The following is a 14051-nucleotide window of genomic DNA, read 5'->3' as shown; positions in this document are numbered from 1 at the left end:
CATGCTCCCCTTGGTTATCTCTGCATATCGTTTTGAGTTACCGCTCAAGGAAAGGACTCTTTCCAATGAAAATCTCAGTAATAGACAAGGAGGTGTTTGTCTCTCTCCTTTCTTCCTGTGTTCCTTTTTGTTGCTCTCTCTGTTAATGGCACCAGTCCCCTCTCACCAGTTAGGTGAGAATCTTTCCCATCCTGGCTCACAAATCCTGTGGAATTCTCTGTAAAGTCAAGTGTTCTCTTCCCTGTTCCCACTGTCCCTGTGCTAGTTCTCAAAGCGCTTACTATTTACCTGGTCTACATTAAAAGCCAGGAGAGCTGTGTTCTCATCTCAAAAGGGACTGTGTGGCCCTGGGCAGGTTGCTTCCCCTCTCTGGTTCATCTCTTTGTACAATGAAGGATTTGACCATCTTGGTCTCCAAGTGGAGGCTGACTGAGGTCATAGAGATCTGGCATGGTCATCAAGAGCCCTGAATGCCACTCATAGCTCTGCCACTAGCTTAGCATGCAATGTAGCTCCAGTCCCTTCCCACGTCTGAGCCTCAGTTTCCCATCTGAACAGCTGTGACTGAAAATTGAGTGCTCCTAGACTTCTACAAATAAAGACTTGGGCCCCTAACCTGCCTGTGTCTTTCCAAAACCCGTACTCCAAGATGCTGAGCACATGGAACATTTTCTTAACCCCCAGATTATTCTTTGGAAATGTCTCTAGTATAAAGAGACTTTTCCCTTGTGTTCAATGTTTTATTTTCCCTGATAAGCCTTCAGCTCCCTCTGCCTTGGACCCTGCGGGCCTGTATTTATGGGCTTTTAATGACCAAAGGTTATCAATTAGTGTAATTAGAGTATTCTCCTCTTCAATCTTGGCCCTCTCCCCAAGTTGTCCCCCTCCCACATCAGGTTCCCTCTTATTTTAGCTTAGTGAGCAGAGCTCCTGGCTGCATCGCCATAGCAACCAGAAGCTAGGGCCAATTAAGCCATGACTGAGTCATTAGACACCTAAGCTGATTACAGAGTCCAGAATACTGGATGAAGGAGAGAGGCTGACAGGAAGGAAAACAAGGCAGGTCTTAGCTGGAGAGAAGTGGGCAGCTGAGAAGCTGAGGGCTGCAAACCGTACCTCACCTCAAGTCCACAGGGACCACGGGCCTGGGTGTGGACAACATGGCATGTGCCCTCAACCAGCAGGCCAGAAGGTGGGGCAACCAGGCCCCTGCCCCCCACAGAAAAGTAATTTTTGATACCTCCCTGCCAACATGCCCCAAACACAGGGCTCTGGCTCTGGATTTTTAAATAAAACTCAGAGTAACAGGCAGAGTCAATTACTGAGTTCACCCTGAGTCCTAGTTTGTGGTGCTTTCTTTATTCTTCAGATACTCTGTGGCAAAGTTTCTCTAAGGAAAAAGCCTCTTCCTTTTTGAGGCTCCCTTTTCCCAGTCAAAGCCCCTGCTGCCCTGGCCTCCTTTTATGGGCCTTTAATCACAAAGGGCTATCAATTAGTGTAATTAGGATATTCACATTACAATTCTTCTTTCCTCCCACAGGAGGCTGGCCACTCCCCTTTCTAGCTCCCTTTTTATTTTCTCTAGTGAGGAAAGCTCTTGGCAGGATTGCCATAGCAACCAAGCCACCAGGCCTGTTAAGCCATTGAGGATCTGGACACTGAGACTCAAAGCTGATCATGGGTCTTGAAACTTGAAGGCAGAGCAAGACTGCTGGTATGAAAATAAAGAGGCTCTTGGCTGGAGAGAAGGGGCAGCTGAGCTCTTCAGGGCTTCAGCCTACCCTCCACTCCTAACTTCATCTTTCCCCCCTGAATTCTTTGGGGAAGGAGAAGGAGGAAGGCAGGAGTGAGAGGGGACTGGCCCTATTAAGGATGAAAGTCTGGGTTTGGACATAAGAGCTTATGCCCTTTGGCTAACCCTTGCCATGTCCCCAAACTCACACCTGCAGCATGCCCTCCCCATTGGGTATCCTCACTTCCTAATAAGTTACCTGGCACACAGCAGGTACTCAGTACTCGTAGGGCTTGATGCCCAGCAAGCCCACTAGACAGAGCACTGCATGATAGAGCACAATGAGAACACCTTAGAACATGGGCAAGAGAAGACTCCTAATTCAGTGACTTTTTCTGGGAAAATGACACTAACGAAAAGCCTATGTCATCTGGTGTAAGGCTCCCTGTTCACAGTCTGTCTCCTCTGCTTTTTGGTGATGATGGTGTTACTGTTTGGTGGATGAAGGGGAGGCAGTGAGGGTGGCATTAGGCTGTTAATCACCAAAGGCCCTAAGAGTATTAGGTCTTTGTCACCTGCAAGGAATCCCTCTCCCTCTCAATATCCCCCTCTACATTCACAGGTGCCCACTCATTTTCACTGAGAGAGCAGAGCTTCTGGCCGCATTGCCATAGCAACCAGAAGCCAGACAGAGCAGGAGGGGACGGCAGTCACTTGATACCAAACCTTAGTGTAGTGTCTGCTGGAGAGGGGTTGACTTTGGGGAGGAAAATACATTAACTGTTAGCTGCAGAGAAGCAGGCCGCTAGGCTTCTCAGTGATCCAACACACTTCCACCTCATCCTTCATCCCTGTGCCTCCAGGTAAGGAGGGGTATTCAGAGCCAGCTTTGTTCCCTGTGGGGACAAAGGCCTATGTTTGGACCAGAATATGTGTCCTCTGCCCCAGCCCCTGGTAAGGGTACCAGGCACCAGATCCGCCCCTATCCCACCTTGTTACCAAACAAACACACATGAGTGAATATGAGTTCCACACGTGCATTCCCATGACTGTACTGCCTGTGCCTAGAACAGTGTCAGAAATATGGTAGGGGTCTTTGATGCAAACTCATACACTTCCCCAGTCCACTCACTCCATCTTAGACATTGCAGTTCACATCTTATCCTCCTTCCTCAAACCTCCATCTACTACTCGAACAGCTACAATCTGGGTTGATAACACTGAGAACGTGAAAGGAAAGATCTCACAAAACTTTCCACCTACCTGCATCTGAGACCAGATGCTCTGCCTTCCCTCTTGTCACTATGAATGAACTGTCCACACTCTTATCAAAACCCAGCCCTGCAGCTGGGCAGTAGATGCTACCCCTTTTTGATGAGCAAATGCATGGCCCCAGCAATGTTCCCAGTACTCTCACCCATATCACCAATTTGCCCTCCTTGGCTGGATGATTCCCTAAGTACACAAACATTCTGTAAAGTCCCCCGTCTTAAACACAAAACAAGAAAGAGAGAAACAAAAACCCTGCCTTAACTGTACAATGCCCTCCATCTACAGCATCATCATCTCTCTATTTGCCCTTTAGAGTAAAGCTCCTAAAAAATCATTATTGAGTTTTGATATCTCCACTTCCTCTACTCCCATTTTCTCTTGAACCATCTCAATCAATCTTTTGTTCCCACCAATCCAGTGAACTAGCTCTTCTTAAGGTCCCCAAAGACCTGCATGTTGCTAAATCTAGTGGTCATTTCTCAGTACTGACATTACTTGACTGATCAGTAGCACTTGGCACTGTTGATCACTTCCTCCTCCCTGCAATGCTTTCTTCACTTGGTTTACAGGACACTTCTGTCCCTTGGTTGTCGTTCTGCCTCAGGGTCTAATTTTCAGTGTCCTGGTGAGTCACTCTGTGACTCCTTGACTTCTCTGCATTAAAGTGCTCTAGGTTTTGACTCTCAGATTTCTTCTCTTCCCTACCTATGCTCACTTCCTGCAGAATCATACACAGTTCCATCACTTTGATCCCACCCACAAATAGAAGAATCATACATTAATATTTCAAGTCCAGTCTTATCACTGAAATCCAGGCTCATATATTCAATTGCCTACTCAACATTGTCTCTTGGATGTCTAATTTTCAGCTCAAATTGGGCCTGGTCCTGATCAGCAGAGTGTAATGAGGATCCCATAAGCCACTGACAGTGCAGATCCAGAACTCCAGTTCTAGAAATTAAATTGAGATTCAAAGCTCATTCCCTACTCTACCTTAGATTGACCTACCTGACACCAAGTCTGCCCCAGCCTCTCTTCAGACAACTGCCCTAAAGTCTTTGGCTCAGAGCCCAGGCCATTCATACTCTTAAGAACAACTTTATTTTTGTATATTTACCCTGTTTTGTGAAATAAGCCTTCCATTTATCACTATTTTGGTTTCAAAGTATGTCTATTCTACTTTTCCTTTGTCTTTATTAAATAACTAAATTATCACTTAAAATTCTCTGTCCTTAGATCCATTTCTTTGTAATACATTCTCATATTAACCTTATTAATTCATATTATAGTTGGTATGAGTATATTTGTGAATGTTTCTTTATGTAACTTCCCAGTTGCTGTTATTACAACCACTTCAACAGGGACTAAATGTTCTGCTTTTCCAGTTTGATGACTGAGCAGACATGGTGTGTGTTCCTCCAACGTTCATTCTTTCCTCCACCCCAGGCATAGAGAAGCTTAATTCCTGTCTAGAAACTATACATGTGTTATTAATAACAATGGGCGATATTATTACTACTTATCATCTGCTCATGCTGATTTGCAATTTCTGACGTTTCTCCCAATAATGTTTAGAGTTTTGATAAATCAAGAGTTCCAACAAAGAGGTACTTAAACAAGTGAGAAATAGGCAGTTGTATTCCCTCGCATTGGCTACTGGCTTAAGAACTGACCCTCTCACATCCTGTTAGTAGAAATGCAAATTGATACGAACCCCTCTGGGGTTGCTCTAGGAAATATGTGCTCCGACCTGAAAACTTGCCATATGTTCTGGCCCTGAGGATATATGTCAAGGAAGTGAATGGTTCTAAGGCAATAATTTTTTTAAATAAATAAATAAATAAATAATTTATGGCTGCATTGGGTCTTTGTTGCTGCAGGAGGACTTTTAGTTATGGAGAGCGGGGGCTACTCTTCACTGCGGTGCAGTGCTTGGGCTTCTCATTGCGGTGGCTTCTCTTATTGCAGATCACGGGCTCTAGGTGCGTGGGCTTCAGTAATTGCAGCACACAGGCTCAGTAGTTGTGGCACACGGGCTTAGTTGCTCTGTGGCATGTGGGATCTTCCTGGACCAGGGATCAAACCCATGTCCTCTGCATTGGCAGATGGATTCTTAACCACTGTGCCACCAGAGAAGTCCTGCAATAGTTTTTCACAAGAACAAAGTTTTCACTCCCACAGTGTTTACCACAGTCATGACCAACAAATTTATTAAAACACACCACAAGGTAGAAATGATAGGACACCTATAAAATGTGAGTATACACCTCCATTTAAAAGATAGTAGTAGCATATAAAATGAAATGAAGTGATGCTCAAGCTGTACTGAAGGCGAATAAAGTTGGGTACAAACTTATGCTTAGTATGAGTCCATTTTTCCCTACTATTCTGTTATGAAACCCATCAAACATCCAGAAATGTCTACCAGGTTGTACAGTGAAAATCCATATAATCACCACCTAGAGACTACAACGTTAACGGTTTTCTGTCTTTCCTTAATCACACATGTATCTCTGTGTCCATCCATTACCCATCCAGCAATTCATATTATATTCTGGATGCATTTTAAAGTAAGCTGTAAGCAACAGTACTTTTCAATGCTAGATAATTCAGCACCCAGATGATGAACTAGAGTTTAATATTTGTTTATGGTGGTTCCTGTTTTTCCTGTGGAGGTAAAATTTACACAGAGCAAAATGCACAAATCCTAACTGCACCATTCATTGAATTTTGACAATTGCACACACCTGTGTAACCCAAAGCTCTTATCAGTTATAGAGAACATTATCCTCACCCCAGATGTTTTCTCATGTCTCTTCCCAATCCATCTGCTCCCCCTTCCCTCGCAGGCAAACACTGGTCAGCTTTCTGTTTCTGTAGATTAGTTTTGCTATTTCTAGAACTTTTAATAAATGGTACGTCCTCTTTTGTGTTTGTCTTTTTCCACTCAGCAAATGGTTTTGAGATTCATACATGTTGCTGTGTGCATTGGTATTTTCCCCCTTTTATTGCTGAGTACTGTTACATCATATGGATATTCCAGAGTTGGTTTAGGTGTTCTCATTGTTGAAATGTAAAAGAAGAAGTAGAAGCAGAAGGAGGAGGAGGAAAAGAAAAAGAAGGCTGTGTATTTGCAAAGAGAAAAGTTCACTGTAATATGTTTCACCCACTTATTGAGAGCAATTGTCTGCAAATGATGGCATTTATGTGTCATTGGATAAAGTGATCTTCAAAAGCACCTACTCCTCTAGACTGTTTGTAGCATTTTCAACCTTAGTGGTCTCCTTTTAACTTACACCAAATGACATCACCGAATTAAGAATGAACTAAACAGAGTTAGTGAGTTGTTAACAAAATATTAGTATATCAGGTCTTGGAATACTCTGTGCCAAGATATGTGTCCAAAATTCATGTGCATGCAACTCTGGGTGATAGTTTGGGTGTTTGGGATTATGTTCGATGTGCATTGAAGGGAGACTGAAGAAACTCCAAAGGCCCTTTCCATGGTAGAGAGATTAGTTCTTCAATCATGAGGGACAAAGGCAAACGTGAAGAAAACCATAAGCAAGAAAACGCTGAAGGATTCATAAACCTGACCAATTCAAAATTCTTCTCAATCACCAACTAAAAGAAGCAAGCATGGGAGCATAAGCCCATGATGTTCTCACAGGCTGAGCATGGGAGCAGCAGTTGATCGGTATTCCCTGGAGGATTCTGAAATCTCAGGCTCACGTATCCAACTGGCTACTGGATATTTCCACGTGAATCCCTTACATTTGATACTTGCTCAAGACAACTCAGTGTTAATTATAATTCTAATAATTCCTGTGAGACAGGGTGGTAGGAAATCATACTGCAATACAAATATTTCTACAAGTGGAATTTGATGCTCATAGAATGTTAATGTCAAAAAAATTAAACATTACTGATAAGCAGTCCTTCATATCATGAGGCAAATTATATTAATGCAGGCTGGGAGGTACACCCATTTCTTCACACACACATTTCTCACAACACGTATTATATTTATTAAATGCACTGAGCTATCTAATACTTTAAACATGTTTCTTGTTTACATTTTCATTTTACAAATACTAGAGTTTGTGTATTAAAATCAGTGAATGAAGATAAGCAAAAAAGAAGAAAATAGAGTTAAACTGAAGAAAAATTAAAGCAGCTGCAATCATACAACATCAAGGAAAAACTATTAAAATTTGATATAACTCCTGTGTGTGTGTATTTATGTATCTATTGTGTATGTACATGTAAATATACATACACGTGTATAAACAACCTATGATATATCATATGTAATCTTTTAATAGAAACAGAGCCGTTCTCCACATGCTCTGAGATTTATCACCATTACCCTTTCCTCAGTCATTTACTCATTCATAATTCTCACAAGTATACTGTACAGAGATTTCTGCTTCTGAGCAGATGGAGTATACTTACTTTCCCCTATTTCTGCCTCTAAGTTCAGCTTAAAAATCCTGGACATTACAATGAAAGAATCACAAAAAAAATTCTGTAAAGTCAGAAAATAAGGCAGACTGGCAAGAGACCCCAGGACCTGTAGGACAACATCATGGCGAGTTTCCCCGTGTTTGATTTTTGGCTTATACCTCCCTATTTGGTACTGGTGATACCAGAAACCTGGAAAATTCAGTGAGCACAAACATAAAAGTTCCAGATAAAGCCTACTCCATCTAGTCAAAGTTTGAGGAAAATGGCAGCCTAGCAAGACAGACAACTTTTAGAAAATAATCACTCTACTCCAGCCCAACACAGAAAAAAACCCAGCAGTCCCGTCACCCCCCTCACTATAACAGACTTAGTAGAGAGCCTAGACTTCTGCACTTACCAGGCAAGAATGAGGCACTCTAACCATCCGTCATGGATGGTATTAGAGCAGACCCACTGGGGATCAGGGACTTTCATCTCATCGGTCAGTAAGAGGACCCCATACCTGTGGTGCCAGTGGTAACTGTGTGGGGAGCTGCCCCACTAGCCCCACCCAGTGATTATGAGGTACTTTTACCCCTCCTCATTGGGGTGGTGTCAGAGGAGACCTAGAGGTGTTTCATGGCTTTCATCATCCCTCAGAAGTAATAAGGCTAACTCTTTCCACGGGGTTAGTAGAGGCATAGTAGGGAGGCATAATGAGCCATCCTTATAACTCCTTGCTGGGGTGGTATCACCAGAGACGTAGTAAGGAGCTTGATTTCCTACCACTGCCCATTGGGATAAGGATCCTCTTCTCTCCCAGATTTTGTGGCAGCCAAGTGGGAAACCTGGACTCGTCTCACATGTAAGTAAAAAGGCAGCATCCTGCCCTTCTTCCACTGGAGTTGTGACAGAAGAGGCCTCTTAAAAATACAAGCTTTAAATAAGATCCAGTCTTATAATACCCAAATATTTGATTTCAAAAGAAAATCACATGACATAGAGAAGAACAAGAAGATCTCATTATTAAAAAAAAAACAATAAACAAATGTCAACACTTAAATGACACAAATGTTTTAATTATCTGACATGAATTTTAAAAGAATAAAAATGCTTCAAGAAGCAGTGACAAACATTTTTTTAAATTTTTTCATCTTTATTGGAGTATAATTGTTTTACAATGTTGTGTTAGTTTATGCTGTACAACAAAGTGAATCAGCTATATGTATACATATATCCCCATATCCCCTCCCTCTTGAGCCTCCCTATCCCACCCCTCTAGGTTGCCCCAAAGCATTGAGCTGATCTCCCTGTGCTCTGCAGCAGCTTTGAAACAAATGAAAACATAGGACGATTGAGCAAAGAAGTAGAAACTATCATCAAAGAAATACAAAATGTAAAGAACCAAATGGAAATTTTAAAGCTAGAGAATGCAGTGACCAAAACGAAAAACTCAATGAATGGGCCATAGCAGAATGGAGTGGACAAATTATACAGCTAGTGAACTTGAGGACAAAACAACAGAATTCATCCAATCTAGACAACTGAGAAAACATAAACAAAAAAAAAGCATGAGGAACTTGTGGAGATATAGCAAAACACCTAACATTCATGTCATCAGAATCCTGGATGGAGAAAATAAAGATAGTGGGCTAAAAATATTTCAAGAAATTATACCTGCAAATTACCACATTTAGTCTAAGATATAAACTTGCAGAGTCAAGGAATTGAGTGAACAACAAACATGGTAAACCCTAAGAAACATGCCATAACAAATCATAATCAAATTTTGAAAACTAGAGACAAAGAAAAAAATCATGAAAGCATCCAGAAAGACATGAAGCATTAGGTGTAGGGATAAACAATTCATAGGACAATGGATTTGTCATCACAAACCATAAAGACCAGAATGTAGTGGCACAAAATTTTCAGTGCTGAAAGAAAAGAACTGTAGAACAAGAATTCTATATCTAGTGAGAAAAAAATCTCTCAACAATGAAGGGGAAATCATGACAGTCTACGAAAAAGGAAAGCTAAGGAATTTATCTCTAACGGAGCTACCCTAAAACAATGGCTGCAGGAAGTTTTCTAGTAAGAAAGGAAATGATCAAAGGAGGAATTCTGAGACATTATGGAGAAAGAAAAAATAATGGATTTTTAAAAATGGGTAAATATAATATCATTCTCCTCTTGAGTTTTCTGAATTATGTTTGAGGTCAAAGCAAAAATTATAACACGGCCTGATGTAGTTCTCAGTGCATGTAGTGGAAATATTTGCAAAAATCATATTATAAATACGGAGGCTAAAAGAATGTAAAGGGTAAAGCAACATTGTAAATCAATTGTACTTCAATTTTAAAAAAAGAAAAAAAGCATATAAAGGGAAGTGAGTTTTCTGCATTTAATTTAAAGTGGAAAAAATTTGACACCAGCAGATCGTGATGTTACATATGTATATGTACTATAATACCTAGAGAAACCACTAAGAAAACTATACAATGAGGTAAATCCAAAAACATTATAGATAAATCAAAATGGAATTTTTTTAAATTAATTTATTTTTTGGGGGGGTACACCAAGTTCAGTCATCTGTTTTTATACACATATCCCCGTCAAAATGGAATTTTAAAAAATGTTCAGGTAACTCAGAGGAAGATAGGATAAAGAAAGCAAATAAAACTCAGGGAGAACAAACAGAAAACAAAAAGTAAAAAGGCCTACTTACACCTTTTATATAAAAATCACATTAAACGTGAATGGTCTATATACACCATCTAAAAGACAGACAATGTCAGAGTGGATTAAAAAAACAACACCTAACTATATGCTATCTATAAAAAGTCTCATTTCAAATATAATGATACAATGTATAATGATCCGTTGAAAGTAATATGATGGGACAAGTTAGACAACACACTTACTAATTAATAAAAAGCAGGAGTGGCTATGTTAATATCAGACAAAGGCGATGTTGGAGCAAGGAAAATTTTCAAGATGAGAGAGGAGGGCTTCCCTGGTGGTGCAGTGGTTAAGAATCCACCTGCCAATGAAGGGACATGGGTTCAAGCCCTGGTTCAGGAAGATCCCACATGCCATGGAGCAATTAAGCCCGTGCGCCACAACTACTGGTCCTGCACTCTAGAGCCCCTGAGCCACAACTAATGAGCCTGTGTGCCACAACTACTGAAGCCTGCGTGCCTAGAGCCTGTGCTCCACAACAAGAGAAGCCACCACAATGAGAAGCCTGCACACTGCAATGAAGAGTAGCTCCTGCTCACCACAACTACAGAAAGCCTGCCTGCAGCAACAAAGACCCAATGCAGCCAATAAATAAAAATAACTAAATAAATTTTTAAAAAAGAGAGAGGAAAATTACATAATAAAATAATAAATCAACCAAGAAGACATATCTGTCCTAATGTGTCTGTACCAAACAACAGCTGCAAAATGTATGAAGCAAAAACTGATAGAACTGAAAGGAGAAATAGACACGCCTCCAATTATAGTTGATAACCTCAAGACTCCTCTAAGCAATTCATAGAACAGCTAAACAGAAATTCACTAAGGATATAGAAGAACTCAACAACACTAACAATCAACAGGATCTCACTGACATTTAGAGAATACTCTTCCTGTCAAGAGCAGAATACACACTCTTCAAATGCCAACAGAATATGTAATGAGATAGACCATGTCCTGGGCCTTTATAACAAACCTCAACAGATTCTCCATGTTGAAATCACAAGCCATGTGTTCTCTGAACACAGGGAAGCATACTAGTTATAAACAACAGAAAGAAAAGAAGAAACCTAAACACCCAGAAGCTAAAAGTAAGCTTCAAAAGAATCCATGATAAAACCAGAAAATCAGTAGAGAAAAACAATACAGTAAAATATAATTCTTTAAGAAAATTAATGAATTTGACAAAAATCTAGCAAGAAAAAAAGGTAGAAGATGCAAACTACTAATATCAGGAATGAAACAGTGGATTTACTACATACCCTGCAGAGGTCAAAAGGATAACAAGGGAATACAATGAACAACTCTAAATACATACATTTTACAACTTAGGAAAAAACAAAAAGCAGAAACTACCACAACTAACCCAGTTTGAGATAAGTACTTTGCATAGCCCTAATGGAATTAAGATAGATTGCTAAAAAGATTTCCAAAGGAGAAAATTCTCCAGGCCTTGATGGCATCGCTGGAGAATTTTCCAAAATGTTTCAGTAATAACACCAATTTTACGCAATCACTCTCAGAAAACATAAAAGAGGAGGGACCACATCTCAATTCCATCTTACAAAGTCGATATTGTCAATATACACCAAATCCCCACATACAAAGTATAAAAGGAGAATATGACACACCGATATCACTCATGAATATAGATGCAAAAATTCTTTTAAAAAATATTGGCAGGTGCAGTCTGCGGGCGTTACTGTGGCGCATGCCTCCAGGTGGTTGCATTGATGCGCAGGTAGCCCTCAGGCCTATGGCGTGGCTCTGCCTTGGTTCACGGGACCCAAGGTCTGTGAGTGGCCACAATGTCGACCTTCACCCCCACCAGCCAGATCCGCCTGACCAATGTGGCCGTAGTACGGATGAAGCTAGCCGGGAAGTGCTTCAAAATCGCTTGCTACAAAAACAAGGCCGTGGGCTGGCAGAGCGGCGTGGGAATAGACTTTGATGAAGTTCTACAGACCCACTCGGTGTTTGTAAATGTCTCTAAAGATCAGATTGCAAAGAAGGAAGATCTCATCAGTGCATTTGGAACAGATGACCAGACGGAAATCTGTAAGCAGACTTTGAATAAAGGAGAGGTTCAAGTGTCAGATGAAGAATGGCACACACCGCTGGAGCAGATGTTTAGGGACATTGCAACCATTGTGTTTGACAAATATGTGAACCCTGAAACAAAGAGACCGTACACCATTATCTTTATCGAGAGAGCCGTGAAGGACATCCACTATTCGGTCAAACCCAACAAGAGTACAAAACATCAGGCTTTGGAAGTGATAAAGCAGTTAAAGGAGAAAATGAAGATAGAACACGCGCTCGTGAGACTTCGGTTCATCCTTCCAGTGAATGAAGGGAAGAAGCTGAAAGAAAAACTCAAGCCACTGATCAAGGTTATAGAAAGTGAAGACTACGGTCAACAGTTAGAAATTGTGTGTCTCATCGACCCCGGCTGCTTCTGAGAAATCGATGAGCTCATAAAAAAGGAGACAAGAGGCAAAGGCTCTTTGGAAGTACTCAGTCTGAAAGACATGGAGGAAGAAGGTGAGAAATTTGGGTGGCAGTCTTCAGTCTCTTGAGCTGTCAGACACTAAAGCATTTTCATTTCCCACTGTCCTGTTTTCTTTCTGTAACCTGCCAAGTACTTGCTCAGATGAGTTGACATTTTCCATCTTTGTGGCAAACATGTGCACAAAAAAGACTTTCCTAAGTAAGTATTACAATGTGGGATGAATTTACTTTTAATTGTAAAACGGGGTTTTAGGCAAAAGTGAAGTATTCAACATACAAAGGCCAGAGTAGCATTTTGTTACTGCCTTATGCCTTTGTAGTTTTCCAGGGTGAAAGTTATTTGAAACAGCTCTTGTGGATAAAAGGTAAATTTTGTACAGTATAAGAAAATAACTTTGGGGGCATATATCTGCATGATTGAAATGGAGGATTTGCCAGAAAAGAAGACATATAATGTCTTATTTCTACTTAATTAAATGTGTATAGGGGTAACTGTATTGTGACCTAATATAAAGCTTGGATGGTGACTTCCTGATTTTCTGAAAAGTACATATATGTTGACTGTGCAGGACTTCAATAATATTCATCAAACATGCTGCCATAACCTAGATTATTCCTGTTAAAAAATAAAGTCATTTATTTCTAATTCTTAAAGTTTATAATATATATTACTAGAACTGAAAATATATGTAATCAATAAAACCACTGTTTATTTTTGTTTAAAAACATATTGGCAAATAGAACTAAGCTGTTATATGTGCACACAAAAATTATACACTATGACTAAGTGAAGTTTATTTCATGGAGGTAGGCTTGTTCAATATTTGAAAATCAATCAATGTAGACCATTATATTAATAGGCTAGACAGAAAAATCATATGATCAAATGCTTTTTTGCATTTCACAAAATTTGACAGCCATTTATGATAAAAACTATCCTAAAATAAAGAATCTAAGGGACTTTGTTCATATCAGCTTTATTTTTAATGGTGAAAAACTGGAAACAGCCCAAATGTCCTCCAGTAGGTGAAACAAACTGTGGTACATTCATATCATGGACTATTACACAGCAGTGAAAAGGGACAAACTATTGATACCTGCAACAACTTAGATAGATCCCAAGGGCATTATTCTCAGTTTAAAAGCCAATCTCAAAACTCTACATGCTATGTAACTCCATTTTTATAACCTACTTGAGATGACAAAATTATAGAAATGGAAAACAGATCAGTGGTTACCAGGGATAAGGGATGGCAGCAGTGTATGAGGGGTAGAGTGTGGGTGATGACTAAAAAGGTTAGCAAGAAGGAAATGTTTGTTGGGATGGAATAGTTTTATATCTTGGGTGTAG

The 14051-nt window shown here is 40.3% G+C and overlaps 1 protein-coding gene across 1 annotated transcript; it reads left to right on the top strand.

Moving 5' to 3' along the window:
• The first annotated feature begins 11997 nt into the window (after positions 1 to 11997).
• Positions 11998 to 12651, top strand: LOC130841314 (ribosome maturation protein SBDS-like). Its single transcript, XM_057717423.1, has one exon. The coding sequence runs from the start codon at positions 11998 to 12000 to the stop codon at positions 12649 to 12651; it is 654 nt and encodes a 217-aa protein (XP_057573406.1).
• The last annotated feature ends 1400 nt before the right edge of the window (positions 12652 to 14051 follow it).

This window comes from Hippopotamus amphibius, chromosome X (genome assembly GCF_030028045.1).
Source record: "Hippopotamus amphibius kiboko isolate mHipAmp2 chromosome X, mHipAmp2.hap2, whole genome shotgun sequence".
In the NCBI taxonomy this organism is placed as follows: Eukaryota; Metazoa; Chordata; class Mammalia; order Artiodactyla; family Hippopotamidae; genus Hippopotamus; species Hippopotamus amphibius.
This window is presented reverse-complemented; position numbering and strand designations above follow the sequence as displayed.

What these genes read in the sequence shown, in the direction of transcription:
- LOC130841314 (XM_057717423.1), top strand. Translation starts at nt 11,998, where the DNA reads ATGTCGACCTTCACCCCCACCAGCCAGATCCGCCTGACCAATGTGGCC.